This window comes from Schistocerca nitens, chromosome 1 (assembly GCF_023898315.1).
Source record: "Schistocerca nitens isolate TAMUIC-IGC-003100 chromosome 1, iqSchNite1.1, whole genome shotgun sequence".
In the NCBI taxonomy this organism is placed as follows: Eukaryota; Metazoa; Arthropoda; class Insecta; order Orthoptera; family Acrididae; genus Schistocerca; species Schistocerca nitens.
The window spans coordinates 78,218,296-78,236,694 of NC_064614.1; the positions used below are offsets into that span (position 1 = coordinate 78,218,296).

General features: G+C 40.5%; 1 protein-coding gene across 1 annotated transcript in view; it reads left to right on the forward strand.

Moving 5' to 3' along the window:
- The window catches only part of LOC126241345 (uncharacterized), a gene marked incomplete at its 5' end in the record, with an annotated part of 124,866 nt that extends 107,900 nt beyond the window's left edge, over nucleotides 1-16,966 (forward strand). Inside the window, one exon of the mRNA XM_049947999.1 lies at nucleotides 15,914-16,966. Coding sequence (XP_049803956.1) covers nucleotides 15,914-16,002 — 89 coding nt within the window. The remainder of the gene's footprint in view (nucleotides 1-15,913) is intronic.
- Between the last annotated feature and the right edge of the window lie 1,433 nt (nucleotides 16,967-18,399).

Sequence of the window (18,399 nt, forward strand, 5' to 3'; positions counted from 1 at the left end):
TATATATATATATATATTAAAACAATTACAATATATAAAGCACAGAAATGTTATATCTTCAGGTAACAAATATAGGGAAAAAATTATGGTACAATAGATGGAAATAGGAGGATATGCATTTCCGGCGTTACAAGTTGTCGGTGGAAAACTACTTGCTTGAGTCTGCTCGTATTTACGAGACTTCAACTGGACATATGAGTTGTCAGTGGAACACTACTTGCCTGAGTGTGCTCCCATTAGATTCGTCATTTGCTCCCAATCTTCAAAGTGTAGTCAGTGATGGACATTCAATTGCCTTACTGGCAGCATCTAAGGCTGAAACAGTCTTCGTACCAGTGGGCATTGCCCAACTGTGGTATCGGTACGGCAGGGTCAGTGACCGCATCGGTAACCGTACTTCAAGAACTGTAAATCTCTTCAGTTCCACAAAGTGTCTCTGCCTCAAGTCAACCCCATTTTGATAAATTCAGTTGTTGGAAAATCTCATCCTGTGGATTGACGGGTGGTCAATATGCTATACTAGTTTTTTTGAAGCACTGTATTTTAACAGTATTGGGTTAATTTAATTAATTTGAAGACGCAGTACCTGGTGCAGGTAGTAAAAGTCGGAGAACAACAACACTGCTACGTCACAGCCCAAGGCTACTGCTGCAAGTGGCATTTCCGTCGGGGCGGTTCGGCCAGGAGGCAGAGAGGCGCGCGGGCGGCTCAGGAGGTGTTCCTGTGGCAGGTAGGGGAGTCGCCGCCCTCTGCTGCGGCCGGTGCCCGACTGAGCGCTGTCGTCAGCGGGCGCGACACGGGGAGCAGGCCCGCAATCTCGGCCGGCGACATGCAAAGGGAGGGCCCGCTAAATTACGTGCCGGGCCGGCGCGCCTCATCTGCAATCTGCCGATGTTCTTATCTTAATAACTCCAGCCCGCACCGCGCTGCTGCTGCGTAGGCGGCAGCCTGGCCTCCAGGCGATCTCTGGGCAGGTGGCGCCAGGTACTGCTGACTCTGTGCGCCGTGCAGGCTGGTAACTGGCTGCTCCGGAGATAATTCCGCTGATGAATCTCCCTAGCCCTCGGTAAATCCAGTGAAAATTGCACTACGGATGTGGCCCCGACACCGTCAGTACTGTTTTCCAATGCATCTGGATGCACAAAATTGTTGAAAGTACAGTGGTGAGATTGAGATGTTGCACAGTAGTATCGAAAACATCAAATTTTTAAAAATATATTGCATTACCTAGTAATATTGGTTCATCTGTGGGCAGTACTGTCAATATCCTTGCCAGTCTCACATACTGCAGTCTCTGAATGTCTTTGCGTTCGTTGTTGTTTTTGTTCTGAAAACGAGTACAAACCAGCCGAAACAGAGCTGTTATTACAGTACACCGACATGCATTAAGCGGTGCCTGAACTGTGGGCTGTATTACGAGAGACGCTGAATAAGTAGTGAAACACGTTTTTGTCTGATAGCATGTCGGTTTCATTCAGGATTCCGATACACCAAATTTTCCCCCACTCTTTTGGCTACAAAACCCTGTTTCTCAATACAATCATCGTTCAGTGGGATGGCCTTAAGCCACCTTATTGGGAGGGTCTGTGTGCCCGCCAGGTACCACTCTAGTGGTTGACGTCGGAGCAAACGCCTTGCTGCATCAAAGGCCTCCCTGTCATCCACGTAATGCAACCCGCGGGACGCGTCCTTCGTTGCACCAAACAAATGGAAGTAAGAAGGTGCGAGATTCAGGCTGTGGGTTGTATGAGGAAGAACAGTCCAATGAAGTTTCGTTATCTGCTCCTGGTATGCAGACGTGTGTGAGACCTTGCGTTGTCGTGGAATAGGAGGAGTTCGCTTGCATTTTTGTGGCGACAAATCCGCTCAAGTTGTTTCTTCAGTTTCCTGAATTTGTCGTTGCACCATGAAGGAGGACATCAGACAGAATAACCCCTTCAGCAACCCTGAAGTCCGTCGTCATGACTTTACCAGCTAAGAGTGCGGCTTTGAACATTTTCCTCGGAGGAGAGGTGGTATGGCTTCGCCTCATGCATTGCCGTTTCCTTTCCTGTTCGAAGTGATGAACCGGTGCCAATGTCAGACAAAAAATTGCACCATCAGCCTAGTAAAGAACAACCAAATCGGCAAAGATTGTCCTTCTGTTTATGGACTTCTGTTAGGTGGCGAGGAACACAGCGGGCATAAACCTTTGAACCTCCTGGTGGACGGGTGTTTCAGCACTACCAACAGAGATGACCAGTTGACGAGGTGTTTGAACCGTCGATCACCTCAAATTAGGAGTGTCTGCACGTTTCAGCATTGTAGAGGTCACAGCTGTGTGTGGTATGCTGGCACGACCATGTTGCGATGAAGACAGACGCCTCACCAACGACTCACATAGGTACTGTTCAGTGCCAGGTCTCTGTATACTTTTGGTTGGGTTGTTTTGACGGAGGAGACCAGACAGTGAGGACATCGGTCTCATCGGATTAGGGAAGTATGGGGAAGGAAGTCAACTGTGCCCTTTGAAAGGAGCCATCCCGGCATTTGCCCGGAGCGATTTAGGGAAATCAGGATAGCCGGACCCGGGACTGATCCGTTGTCCTCCTGAATGCGAATCCAGTGAGCTAACCACTGCGCCACCTCGCTCGGCCTGTAGAGTTCCTGCGAGCGCCTATAGATATTTGCGATGCTCTCGTTTTCTGGCAAAACGGACAGTTCCCTGCTTGGAACGTACCCGTTGTTACAGACGCCACCCATCCGAACTACGAGGAACTATAGGATCTGAATATTCCACCATGTTCTACAACAAATTCCGTATTTTTTCAGCCGAAATTGGCTTAGAAAAAAAGCGTTGTATTATCTATTGAATGCCCCACATAAGAATTAATTCCTGAGAAAACGCAGAGAATTGTGCCCTACAGCTGCAAACGCAGAAGTGCTAATGTATGAGAACAACTATTTCCATTAATGTATTGAATATTGATCCATCTACATCTAAAAAGTTATTGTTAATTTTTTTTGTTCAATCTCAAAGTTCCTCGTTTATCTCGAAACAAGGTACGGAAAGCAATTATCACAGCAGCAGGGTCTTTATCATCCAACATTCCGAACACCAATCTTGTCGTACAGTATCGTAGACCATGCTAAGGAGGTCTTCAGTATTCTTGTATTCTTGCACGTGATGCTGATGAGTGACTGTAAAATACATACACTTCACACAGATCTTGCAGCCGGACATTTCAGAGAGACCTCGTAGACGGACGAGCACATGTCATGTCTCCTGCAGTTCTGTCCTTCACGAAAAAGATATTGCTTAGTCGTGGGTACATTGATAGGACTCACCTTGACTGTTATGACGATGGCTTCCAAATATCATACGCTGCCTGTTGTTTATTAGGAATATATTTGTAAATAATTTATAGTTACTCCACGGCAGTTTCTGATTCCAAGTCTTCGTAAATTCTATCAAACCCCGATTCTAATAATGGCTCTTGTATATCTTTCACATAGACACACATTTCTTCCTGAATCATATTCTCCCCTTTGTAGAGACCAGTTTTCCATCTATTATGCTTTTAACAGTGAAATTCCAACTGAACTGTTAATGCTGAAACCATTGCTTTCCATTTCACAGAACGCAGTTTTTACGTTTCTATATGGTGAATCAGTCCATCACCGATGATTAATTTTTCGATATATTCACATTTGCCCTGTAGCCATTTCATCTTTGTTTCCTTCTATTTCTTATTTAGTTCATCCGTAAGTGACTTATATTTCTGTTCGCGAATTTTTCTCAACACCTTTGTACTTCCTTTTTTCGACAATAGTTTTAAATATTTCTCCTGTTAGCCAACGTTTCATAGCTGATGCCATCCTTATAGCTATATCTGCCTGTCAAACTTTTCACGCTGGCTTTTTATAGATATCCAGGGACCTTTAACTGAACTGGGTACTATTTTATTCCCTGTCTATTCCCTGTCGAGAGATCTACATCCTCAGAGAAATTCAAACGCATCTCACAATTCCTCAATACTTCACTGTCTCACTTCCATGCACACTGATGCATATCGACGAGGCTCTTAAACTCCAGCCTACTATTCCTCATTATGAAATTGTATACCTAGTCGATATCTGCTCCCAGGTACGCCTTAAAATCCAATTCCTGAATGTCTGTCTGATCATGATATAATCCACCTTGAATTTTCCATCTCTAAGTCTTTCCCAAGTATACCTCCTTCTCTTGTAAATTGTTGACACTGTATTTACTATTACTAGCTGAAATTTATTGCAGAATTCAGTCTTTCTGATCTCTCATTCGTACAATAAAGCCCATATTATTTTGTAAATCTTTCTTTAATGCCTTCCACTACTATCGCAATTCAATTCGTCATGATTAGTAGATTGTTCTCTTCTGTTATTTAGTGAATTACCCATTCACTATCCTCAAGTACTTTCTCTGTTTCTTCAGCTTAGGCTTGAACTGTTGTTGTCGGTGTTAGTTTGCTGTCAGTTGTGAAGAGACAAATCTACCACTGATCCTTTCACAGTAATTCATTCTCTACCCTACATTCCTAAACGTAACGAATCATACTCCCATTATACTATATTTTGCGTTTCCCTTATCAGGTTTTCCTTATTACCTACCACGTTCAAACTTCTGAAATTTCATGTTCCGATTTTAGTATGTGACCCACTAGTTGGTTTTTCAGTCTTTATCTCATGGTCACTTCCTCCTTGGCAGTCCTCTACTGAAGATCCGAATGGGGGACTAGTCCGAAATATTTTGCAAATGGGGAGATCAGCACGACATTTCTTTCAGTTACAGGGCACCTGTTCTGTGGATACATGTTGCGTGCCCTTAATGCAGTGGTTTTGATTGCCTGCTGCTACCTCATACCGCTGGTCACTGCTGATTCTTCCGTCTTTTAAGGTCTGTTTCCCAGTATAAGGAGAATAGGTTGCCCTGGAACTTCGATCAAAAAAGGCAGAAGGAACAGATAACATTCCATTGGAATTTCTGAAATCCTTGGGGAAAGTTGCAGAGAAGTAGGTATTCAAGTTTGTTTGCAGAATCAAAACAGTTCCAGTCACCATTAAGTATCAATGAAGGAGTCCGAATGTATAGTTGCGAAAGTAATGTGCAAAGGAACCAAATGCAACAAAAAGAAAAGTGGGGCCCTAAAAATAGAAGCAATGTGAAATGGGGAGTGAAACCAAGCATGTTTGATATCACTGAAGAATTTGTATGCCTAGGTCAATGCCAGTCATAGATAAACGGTGTCCGGTTATAAGGAAACAACATGCAGAATCACAATATTTATTCACACTTATATTTGTAGTTTGAAAATAAAGCATTGTGGAAAAATGTATACATGTTTCCTTGAGTTACCAACCTACTTACTGGTTGGCTATAGCCCACCACAAATTCCCCTCTTGTGCCAATCTCTTCACCTCAGAGTAGCACTTGCGCACTCCACCCTCAGTTACTTCTCAAGATGGTGGTACTGATGTATGAGTATGTTCTGTTAAAAATAAAAGCCAAGGCCATAGAACTACATCCATGTTCATAAAAAGTTTACTTATAATCTCCAGGATATCTATTTATATCTTTGTCATAAATTATTCGTATGTCGGTTCGTCTAGTCAGTGTCTTCCATAAGTGCCTTTCTTCACGGAATCTGTAGAGAGGTTCTTCATTCTTTTTCTTATGAGTCCACATTGTCAGCTTCCTACTCTAGCACCACATGTCAAACGCTTTGGGTCTCTCCTGTTCTAGTTTCTCACAGTCCATGGTTCACTGCCACACAGTGCTGTGTTCCAGACACACATGTTTAGAAAATCCTCCTCAAATTAAAGCCGATGGTTGATACTAGCAAACGACTTAAAACGTTGAATATTTTGAACATCAGACTGTGTTATGAAATAAACGTACAGCTGTGTTCGTTCTTGGTGCTAAGCTGTTGCTTTAATGAATTTTTACTCTCAACAAGGCTATTACCTCTATACTACAACTGGTGCTTTTTCCATTCAGCGAAATTTCTGTCAGGCAATATAGTTACTAATTATCAGCTGGACGAACAACATATTCATCGATAAACAAGCTCCTGCATTCGCGGTGTCTTCACTTATTACACAGATAATAAGTATGATCATACATATTCTCACACTCAGCCCAGTCAAAAAAACATTGATGAAGGATAGTAACAACACTCGATTATGTGCAGTTTATTTTACGCGTGTGTTACCAAACAGCGTTTACGTTTACAAACGTTAAAGAAGAATCACGAGATATTACGTTACGTAACGATTCAAAAAAAAATCGTTCAAATGGCTCTGAGCACTATGGGACTTAACATCTGAGGTAATCAGTCCACTAGAACTTAGAACTACTTAAACTTAAATAACCTAAGGATATCAGACACATCCATGCCCGAGACAGGATTCGAACATGCGACCGTAGCGGTCGCGCGGTTCCAGATTGAAGGGCCTAGAACCGCTCGGCCACACCGGCGACCGTAACGTATCACTTTAGTTTTCCTCTAGTTGCCGGAAGCAATATTGCCAACAAGACTAACCAACTGTCGCTAGATTGAAGGTGAAATGTCTCTAGACGTCGCTAAAGTAATGTGTTTGGACTGACGAACTGAAACACAAGTATATTTATGTACAGTGTTATTATTTGAGAATTTTTGTTCCTAAATACAACAGTTCGCAAGTCCCTTAAAGTAAACGAAGAAAAGAACACAAAAGCAATTTATTCATCATCATCGTCGGAACTGTCAACTAAACAGGTTAAAGGGTGCTGAAGTGGCCCCAAAGTTGAAGTTGATGCCTGTGCATCACTATCATCTTTACTCCTGAATGAGTATCATTTGCTGCTTCCAGTAAGTCTTAGTACATTTGTTGGTAACTCATAGTGATTTATTTCTGATCGATCTCTTTAACGTGCTATTGATAATCAAAAAAGAATTCAGTGATGTAACACGAAGGCGATTGTGATATTTTGATTTGACCAAATTCATGACTATGTGGGATTCCAAAGCCTTGGCGCACTGATTCCTCCATTCCACCGCCTCACCTCTCCATCCCAGTATCGTAGGCACCCGAAACTCAGTTCTCCTCTCTGTTCGATGATAGAGACATACATTTTCCACCATACGCGCTAGTACTTTATGAGTGAAACTGGCTGTTACTGTACTTATTATTAACATTAATTATGAATCTGTAGTTACTTTACACACTGGATTCGGAGGTAACTTTGATAGCCCACAATGTACGCCAATGACGTCTACACAGATTTATTGTCGTTAATCACCAGTTCTTGACGCGCACAGCGCCTGGCGAGATAATGTAATTTTACAGTTTTTCAAGGACAGTAAACTGGCTGTACACGGTAACTACAAGAACTGAAAAACTCATGAAAATGGAAGCAATAAGGACACACACAATGAAAAATGTGTATGAAAACAGATTCTAAGTAGTTTCAAAATTGTGAGTAAAAATTTACAAATCAGTAAAGCTGATAGTATTCAATAAAAGAAGCACTTGTTTAACCTCGTGATAATAAACAACGATAGAACCCAGGGTTAAAGTAACTTGGCCATATAATTCTCGCAAACCAGTCGTAATCAAACACTTAAAATTTGTTGTACATCTTAGGTTATGAGCTTCAACAGTCACCGCTCAAACGACAAGCAGAGGCAGAGAAAACTGTAACGGCACTGAAAGAGCAAATGATGATGTGCAATTGTAATGAAGGTTTGGATGCGGTTCATTCTGTAATGACCATGCACAGAAAAAAATCACTCCGCTTTGGTAGAAAAGAGAGCTGAAAACGTTTCTCTTAGAAATGTTCCTCACCGGATTAACTTTTTATTTGGTGCCCCATTCGCGGTGCAGCGAAGGAAGAAGGCGACTACAAGCGTTGTAGGCGTAATTGCCATCGGTCTGCTACAAGCCCGACCTTTCAAACTACAAGTCCAGGCTGAGGTCTGCTCAGATGCAGTGTATCCTCCAACTTTGTCTCAAATTGACAGACGAGAGTCCGCAGCTCGTAGTCGTGCGGTAGCGTTCTCGCTTCCCGCGACCGGGTTCCCGGGTTCGATTCCCGGCGGGGTCAGGGATTTTCTCTGCCTCGTGATGACTGGGTGTTGTGTGATGTCCTCAGTTAGGTTTAAGTAGTTCTAAGCTCTAGGGGACTGATGACCATAGATGTTGAGTCCCATAGTGCTCAGAGCCATTTGAACCATTTTTTTTTTGACAGACGAGAGACCGAGATATCACGCTTCACATTCAACACAAGGAAGTCACTACTACTTCTCCTTTACAGCACTTTGACTTGCGGAGGATAGTTAAACTAGATAACACGTGCCAAGATTATTTTTTTGTGGTCATCATTTTTCTGACTGGTTTGATGCGGCTACCCACAAATTTCTCTCCTGTGCCAACCTTTTCATTTCAGAGTAGAACTTTCAAACTACGTTCTCAGTTATTTGTTGGATGTGTTTCAATCTCTGTATTTCTCTACAGTTTTCAAGCTGTGAAGCTCCAATTGAACAGTGGAGGCTATTCCCTGATGTCTTAAGAGGTGTCCTATCGTCCTGTTTCTTCTTGTTGTCAGCATTTTCCATGTATTCCATTTGTCTATGATTCTGCGAAGAACCTCCTTACGTTGTCAGTCCAACTTACTTTGAATATTCTTCTTTGCCACAGTCCATGTTCCACTAACACATACTGCTGTGCACAAAACTACAGTCTCAGAAATCTCTTCCTCGAATTAAGGATTATGTTTGATAGTAGTAGACTTCTCATCTGCCCAAGTCATTTTGGTTTTTACGTCGTACTCCTGCCCATTATGGGTTGCTCTGCTCCCCAGGTAGCAGAATTGCCTAACTTCATCTACTTCGTGATCACGATTGCTGATATCAAGTATCTCTCTGTTCTCATTTCTGCTACTTCTCACTATTTTCGTCTTTCTTGTACGTACTGTCAATCCGTATTCTGTGCTCACTAGACGATGCATTTCATTCAGCAGATTCCGCAACTCTTCTTCGATTTCACTGAGGATAGCAAGGTCATCAGCGAATCTTATCATTATATCCTTCCACCTTCAATATGAATCCCAAACTTTCACAATTATTTTATTTCCGTTATTGCTTCTTCAGTGTTTAGATTCTACAGAAGTTTCGAATGATTGCATCTCTGTCTTACACCCTTTTTAATCTGAGCACTTCGTTCTTCATCTTCCATTTTTGTTGCTCCGTCTTGGTTCTTGTACCCGACTTTCCTCATACCTCACTCCTATTTTACTCAGACTTTCGAACATCTTGCGCCATTTTTAACTGTCGTGCTCTTTTTCCACGTCGATAAATCCTAAAAATGTGTCTTGACTTTTCTTTGTAAATGGATCCAGTATGCACCGCATTCAGACCTGCCTGTTGGTGGCTTTACCTTCCCGCAAGCCAAAGTGATCTTCATCTAACAGAGCTCCGCATCTTGGGAGCATTAACTGTTAAACTGGTAGTTCTTGCACTTACCTATCCTTACAATCTTCGGGATTGTGTGAAAGATATTTTCTGAAGCTCTCCTGTCGCACTGATTCAAAAAACTATCTTCAATACTCGTTTCGTTGTCATTTCTCCAAAAGATTTTAGAATTATCGAAGACATGTTATCTGTCTCATGTTCTTTATTCGGTCGCAAGTCTTCCAAATCTCTCTCAAATATTAACACAAAATTACTTATGCCCTCCTATCGATTCCCATTTTTTCCTTAATCACGTCATCACATAAATCGTCCCTGTCGTGGAGGCCTTCAGTGTATTCTTGCCACCTGTCCGCACTCTCCTCTGATTTAAGGGTGAAGTTTACACTGAACTTCTAATGTTGCCGCCCTTGCTTTTAATTTCTTCGAAAGGTGTTTTGACTTTCTTGTACGCCGAATCATTCCTTCCGACGACCATTTCTATTACGATTCTTTGACACTTTCCCTGCAACTACTTCGCCTTTTCTTTCGTGCATTTTCTCTTTATTTCATTACCAAGTAAATTGCAATGATACATTCGTAAATATTTCTAAACATTTTTGGGCTCTTGTCTTACATTGTTCTGTTGGGATATTTATTCTGTTACCTGAAGATCTCCGCAGTAACCTTCCTGTCATACTTCCGACATTTCCCTTTCTACGGACGTCCATCTCTCTTCAACCGAACTACCAATTGTGGTATTGATTATAGTTGTATCTACAGCCTTAGCGTATCTCACTATTCCACAGTGATCTTGTACCCCACTTATTTACACAATTATTCTCCTGGCCTTTTCTCTTAAAGTTCAGTCAACTCTACACAATTACTAAATTGTCGCTATTTCAAATTCTAAAGGTGGCAGGGGTAAAATACAGGGAGCGAAAGGTTATTTACAATTTTTACAGAAACCAGATGGCAGTTATAATAGTCGAGGGACACGAAACGGAAGCAGTGGTTGGGAAGGGAGTAAGACAGGGTAGTAGCCTAGCCCCGATGTTATTCAATCTGTATATTGAGCAAGCAGTAAAGGAAACTAAAGTAAAATTCAGAGTAGGTATTACAATCCACGGAGCAAAAATAAAAACTTTGAGGTTCGCCGATGACATTGTAATTCTGTCAGAGACAGCAAAGGACTTGGAAGAGCAGTTGAACGGAATGGACAGTGTCTTCAAAGAAGGATATAAGATGAACATCAACAAAAGCAAAACGAGGATAATGGAATGTAGTCAAATTAAATCGGGTGATGCTGAGGGAATTAGATTAGGAAATGAGACACTTAAAGTAGTAAAGGAGTTTTGCTATTTGGGGAGCAAAATAACTGATGCTGGTCGAAGTAGAGAAGATATAAAATGTAGACTGGCAATGGCAACGAAAGCGTTTCTGAAGAAGAGAAATTTTTTAACATCGAGTACAGATTTAAGTGTCAGGAAGCCGTTTCTGAAAGTTTGTATGGAGTGTAGCCATGTATGGAAGTGAAACATGGACGATAAATAGTTTGGACAAGAAGAGAATAGAAGCTTTAGAAATGTGGTGCTACAGAAGAGTGCTGAAGATTAGATGGGTAGATCACATAACTAATGAGGAGGTATTGAACAGAATTTGCGGAGAAGAGGAGTTTGTGGCACAACTTGACAAGAAGAAGGGACCGGTTGGTAGGACAGGTTCTGAGGCATCAGGGGATCACAAATTTAGCATTGGAGTGCAGTGTGGAGGGTAAAAATCATAGAGGGAGACCAAGACGTGAATACACTAAGCAGATTCAGAAGGATGTAGGTTGCAGTAAGTACTGGGAGATGAAGAAGCTTTCATAGGATAGAGTAGCATGTAGAGCTGCATCAAACCAGTCTCAGGACTGAAGCCACAACAACACAACAAATTGTTGTTAGTATCTTCGATGAATGAGCCGCTAAACAAATAGTGAGGTAATTCTCGCGCTTGTCAGGCCTTGCAATCTTTGCAATTGCATGGATAATGTTTCTCCGAAAGTTCTATGTGAATCGTACATTTTACACACTAACGTGAATAGTCGTTTTATTACCATTTCCCCCAATGATTTTAGAAATCCTGGTCGGATACTATCGATCCCTTATTCCCTCTGAAGTCTTCCAAAGCTGTTTAACATTCCATTTCTAATACTAGATCCCCTATCTGTTCCCTATCGAATTCTGTTTCTTCTTTCATCACATTAGATAAGTCCTTCCCCTCATAAAGACATTCAGGGTATCCTCACCAAGTATCCGCTATCTTCTCTGCATTTAACAGTGGAATTCCCACTGCATTCTTGATGTTACAACCATTGCTATTTATTCCATTGAAGCGTGTTTTGACTTTTCTGTATGCTAAGACAGTCCTTCGGACAAGAAGTTTTTTTCTTTTCAATATCTTGGCATTTATAATGTAGCCTCTTCGCCTTAATTTCCTTGCACTTCGTATTTATTTCATTCCTAAGTGACTTGTATTTCTATGTATTCCTGAATTTCCCTGAACATCTTTGTATTTCATTCTCTTATCGATCGACTGACGTATTCTGTTACCCACGGTTTCTCCGCAGTTACCTTCTTTGTAGCCATATTGTTTTTCCAATTTCTGTGATTGCCGTTTTTATATATGTCTATTCTTTTTTAACTGGACTGCCTGCTGAGCTATTCCTCATCACAGTAATCACAGTATGTATAGCCTCAGAGAGGTTCAAGCGTATATCGCTTCATTCCTTAATAATTCCGTTTTCAATATTTTTAGTATTGATTCGTCCTGACTAATTTCTTGAACTTCAGGCTACTCTTCACAGTACTAAATTGTGATCTGAGTTTATATTTGCTCTTGGGGACGCCTTAGAATCTAGTATCTGATTTCGGAATCTCTGCCTGACAGTAATGTATTCTGAGTGAAATATTCCCGTTTCTTACTGTATTTTCCAAGAACATCTCCCCCTCCTATGATTTCTCCAACGGAGTATTACCTATTACAAGCTGAAATTTATTGCAGAACTCAATTAGTCTTTCTGCTCACTCATTTCTTGTACTAACTCCATAATCACCGTATCGTACTGTTCTTAAAGAATCCTACTCTAGTTACACCATTTCCTGATGCTGTATTGACCCGACAAGAAAGACTTCTTTCCATTTAATTTTACTGGTCTCCACTATATCTAGACTGATCCTCACGATTCCCCTTTTCTGAATTTCCAGTTCCCGTATCACGTTCTCATATTTCACGCTCTGACTCGCAGATAGTCACCCTTTCTGTCGTTATTTAATGTTTTTAACGGTGTACGTGTCCTGTGGATACACATTGTGTCTTTAATGAAGTAGTTTCCATTGACTTTAACATCTTCATACACGTAACTATTGTCGATTATTCCTAGGATAGTTTCCCACCGCACCATAAAGTGGTTGTCCTGAACCTCTGTTTGCCCCTCTGCCCTCTCTGAGAATGCCATTGGCATAACGAGGGTGACACCTTATGCTGGAAGCCTTCGGCCGCCATTGTTGACGATTTTTTTTTTAATTTTAGCAGTGCCTAGGCTCGGAACACTAGATAAAGGGTGTTTTGATTTGTAGTCAAACTCCTAGACCGAAGGATCGAATATATATCGTCCCGATCAAATATTTAGTTTGCGATGCTCATCGTTTAGCGAAGACAAATCACATTTTATGCTCTCTCGTTGAATCTCGTTTGTCATACTGCCAGAAAACGGAGTTAATGGAATTTACTTTCTCTGAGAATGGAGCCCATATAACATTTCATCTGGGAATGGTCCATTTTTCCAGAAGGCAGACAGGTTTTGTACGTACCGTGAGAGTGCTATGGGACTTTCTTGAGCACTGAAGATGCTTTCCAAAAGGTTCGTTACTAGACAACCATTCAATATTGTGAGATAATGCTCACTACCCACAAGTTCCCTGAGAAAGTTCTGTTAGTAATGTAATGTTCCCACCTGCTACATCAGCACAAGCAGGTCTCTATAACAATCTGAAAACAGGAAGGTTTGTGACGTACATATGGAGATGTTGTAGGACTAGTGTCGTAAATTAGCTTTGTTGGCATCTATTCGTGTATTCGGAGATCATCCTACAGGATAAAAATGTTAACTATATTTCCTTATAACCAAAGACATTTCTCGAATCTGAAGTCAGGATCGCAATTTGATACAGGTTGCAACAGCTGTAGCATAAATTATTAAATCTGTCGTTGTACGACTGCTGTACACAGTTGTCAAGAGACGCTACTTTAGTTTCTAAGAACACCCTGCACAGGTTGGATACTATATGCATCAGAAATTACGCGACTGAATTTCTTCTGCTGTCATCAAGCACTTAGGTGGAATTTTTGGGTGAGACTGGTGAAATTCACTGGCAAACATCCATTCGCTCAGAAGTATTATTCCCACACCATCGATTACCTTCAGTATGTCCCAGTGCTGTAAATGCATGACGGTAACAACTAGCCATAATGATTTTTTTCTGTAATGGTTGAAATAGCACAGTGTGGTACAGTACTGCAGAAGGAGTGCAGCAAGCAACCACTACGTACCAACCAAATCTATTTCACTACGGGTTACCGATATTGGCCGTTTTCACACCCGTCCACAGAGGTTGCATACTTAGGTTATTAGTATAAATCAGACATTACGTCCGAAATTGGTGACTCACACTCCCAGGTTTCCTTGTATTTCGTAAATATAGCATAATATATAATACTGTTAGCTTGTCGTTCACAAGAAATACAGCACTATAAAAATACTACGATTATTGTACTCTTATTTCAGAAGTCTTTCTTATGGAAAAACACGATAAGCTGCGATTGTCTATTTTAAGAATTAACCTAAGTCTGCACATTCCGTAGGTGGGTGCTGCAACTGCCAAAACCAGAAAAGGAATTAATTAAATAACTTAAATTGCTACAGGTGTAATAGTGTCGACCGTAATAATTATCTACCATTTAGAAGTTTAGAGACAATTCTCGCCAGTCATACAGTAGATACCAGCAACCTAGTAACAATTTTTCACTCCTCCTTATCTCATGCGCCGAAGTACAAAAATTTATTCCTAATTGTCGTTTGTTAACTAAGCTGTAGCTTATACTACAGATTCTTAAATATAAGGTTAAAAATAGAAATTAAATATTTTAAACATAGCTGCACAACAGTGACGGTTTCACGTAATAAAATTATAAACAGCCGACCACTTGCAATGGATAAAGGAATTCTTTACCTAGATTTCGACAAATATAAATTTGTCTTTTTCAGAAGGTAGCAATTTTGCATTAGTAAGGACAAATGTACCATCACCGTTTTTACAATTGTCGGCATAGATCGATGTGTCAAAAAAAATATAGCCCTAGAATTAGGGTTTGTCACGTAAATATAAAATAGCTCATCGATCTTGCAGAGCTCACAACCGACTATGCCGACAATTGTAAAAACGGCGATGGTACGTTAGTCCTTGTTGTTGTTGTTCTGGTCTTCAGTCCTGAGACGCATTGATGCAGCTCTCCATGCTACTCTATCCTGTGCAAGCTTCTTCATCTCCCAGTACTTACTGCAACCTACATCCTTCTGAATCTGCTTAGTGTATTCACCTCTTGGTCTCCCTCTATGATTTTTACCCTCCACACTGCACTCCAATGCTAAATTTGTGATCCCCTGATGCCTCAGAACCTGTCCTACCAACCGGTCCCTTCTTCTTGTCAAGTTGTGCCACAAACTCCTCTTCTCCCCAAATCTATTCAATACCTCCTCATTAGTTATGTGATTCTTCTGTAGCATTTCGAAAGCTTCTATTCTCTTCTTGTCTAAACTATTTATCGTCCATGTCTCACTCCCATACAAGGCTACATTCCATCTCGTGATACCGACGTCCTCCTGAGTAGTCCCCGCCCGGAGATCCGAATGGGGGACTATTTTCCCTCCGGAATATTTTACCCAAGAGGACGCCATCATCATTTAATCATACAGTAAAGCTGCATGCCCTCGGGAAAAATTATGCCTGTAGTTTCCCCTTGCTTTCAGCCGTTTGCAGTACCACAACAGCAAGGCCTTTTTGGTTAGTGTTACAGGGCCAGATCAGTCAATCATCCAGACTGTTGCCCCTGCAACTACTGAAAAAGCTTCTGCCCCTCTTCAGGAACCACACGTTTGTCTGGCCTCTCAACAGATACCCATCCATTGTGTTTGCACCTACGGAACGGCTATCTGTATCGTCCTTACTAATGTAAAATTGCTACCTTCTGAAGAAGACAACTTTATATTTGTCTAAACCTAGGTACATAATTTCTTTATCCACTGCAACTGGTCGGCTGTTTATAATTTTACTAATGGAAATTCACCTGTCTTCCATGTTGAGAATTCTAGATGTAGCAACGGTGATGGTATTGATCACTACATGTTACTGTGGTTACTTTTGCAGACGCGGCGAGCAGAGCTGCATCGAGCTCATCAGAAACTACCCTCAGCGTCCTTGGCTGCATGTTCGTTGCCGCGGTGGCCACCAGGTAGCGCGCGCGGCACTGAGCATTTCCGGTACTGCGATTGGTCGGCCATGGCTGCGCGAGGGGAACCTCCGAGTGTGTAGCTCCAGGGGTGACAACTGGACTCAACTGCCGCTGACTGATTCAGCTAAACTATAGTGACTAAACAAAAAAAAACAAATCCGTATAGATAAAATATGTTCTAATCGTAAACAGCTGGTAAGCAGTTTGTATAGTATTTTGATGCGAAGAAAAAAATTTGGAAATAAGCCTAGAAGAAAACAATAGCGAAGACTACAATTTGTTTTGTAAAAATTGTGGACGAGCGATGCAAACACAGAAATACTTTGGCTAGAGTTATACAGGAAATAACAAAATATCCAGTAAATTTTTTTAGATGCGGGCTTCCAATAGTGTGGCAATTTAGTTTTTACAGACAATGACCCTGCGAAGTTTACAGCCAGTTCCAAATTGTGTTTATAAAAGCGATGTTTTGAGATTGGGTAACAGTTTCACTTCATTTCGCTTCATGGAAGTAATCTGCAGAGGAAGAAAAGGTCTCGGAAAATGCTCAATAACAGTCTTGTCGGATAAATAATAGCGTTTAATGGATTGTCCGCTAAGATACTTACATGTATATAATTACAATGTATATTAGAGTATATATATTCGTCTTGTATATTTGAAATACTAGTTACTAATATGTATTAGACAACTGTGTTGGGTAGTAGTTCACTGTCATACTTATTTTAAAAGTATATGTTACTCCTCCTAAGGTAATACAATTAAGGCTACTCCCGTCCGGGTTTAATCCTCGTTTGTGGTGCACCTGATACCTACTTGTTAATATTGTGGGTTTCAGAAAACAAAAGACAAACGGTGAAGATGTTCCAATACAATTTGTGTTGGTCTTGAATATTTCTTTTGTAATTGGCTTGTATTTAGAACTTGTGTAAATTATAAGATTCCCTAAATTTGTCAGTTCATGATAATAAAAGGTTGTAAGAATTTGAAACTGAGTTTACTTAAAACAATCGCCCAATCAATTGTAGCTTTTACAGGTGACAGCTGTTTACCTTATTGCTACCCACTTAGTGCCAGACAAGTTGTTAAGCACACGCAGTTCTAATATGGCTGTGATATTGAGTAGACGATTTTTTTAACAGTATGGTCTCCTATAAAAGCTGCTACTTCATATATACCGACAGTGAGCAGTAAAATTGTTACATGTTTGCATGTAGTGGGTTAATTACACTGATGTATCTCACAAGTTAAAATATTTATAAAAATTGATCAGCATTCTAATCTACATACGTCAGGTTTTTCGAAGCGTGGGATTCGACGTACTATGACTGGGCTTGATGTATACCGCTTCAATATATTAGTACTCATAATGTAATAACAAACGTATTTTACTTATCTTCAAACAGATGTTTTAAATTTAATTTGACTGTTGACTGGTTAACTTATCGCTAACGTCTTCTATCATTACACTTAGACTAATCATTAACAGCATCTAGAAAGAAATGAAAATTATGTGATAACAGCTGTTTGGTTATACTATACTTGCTACACATATATAAAACTGACGATCTGCGTTTATTCGAACACCTTTGATACATACCGATGGAAGCTGACTTCCTTAAATATCACGTGATAGCTAATTTCCGAAAGGTGGCTGGTCTAGTAAGTTACAAATGTTGAACTATTATTAATATACCCTGATCACTACAATATATGTAAGAAACATTTTCATAATGACTAACATGTTGACTATACATTCATGTGAAATATGACCAGAATTTTATAGGAGGAAAAAGATTACCACATGGTTTGTTTATAAAAGTTTGAGCCTGCTGAAGAGATGAATTTGTCTCCGCTCGCTGTAGTACCATGATAATTTATCTTGACTACACGTACCGAATTAGCAAAATGAATAGCAACCTTCGTACAGTACCACAGTTAGTAACCATTACTATGCGCACATTGGACAGTACAAGTATTCATCTTCCACTAAGACAGCAAACGTCTAAAGACATCAAATGACTGACACAGAGCCATAGCGTCAATAAGATTATCATTACACGGAAAATGGAAATAAAATTTTTAGTGGTATCTTTATTTATAGACATTGGTTTGCAGTTTCTTAGATGATAATAATGACAAATTTTCTTAAAAATACATCGGAAAATAAGTTAAAATCCTGCCTCATCGATTCGTTACTAATTTTTATGTCTGTGTTGACAAACTTTCCTTTGAATGCTGTTTTAGAACTAGAGCCAGGAATTAGGAATACCACATCCTGAAACTGTGTTACAAACCCGTTACAGGAGATTTAAGTTCATAAGCAGTAATTTATAGCCTCTCGGTTTTTTAAAGTAACACTTTGACGTCACACAAACAGTTCTAGTGTTCAGTCTTTTAT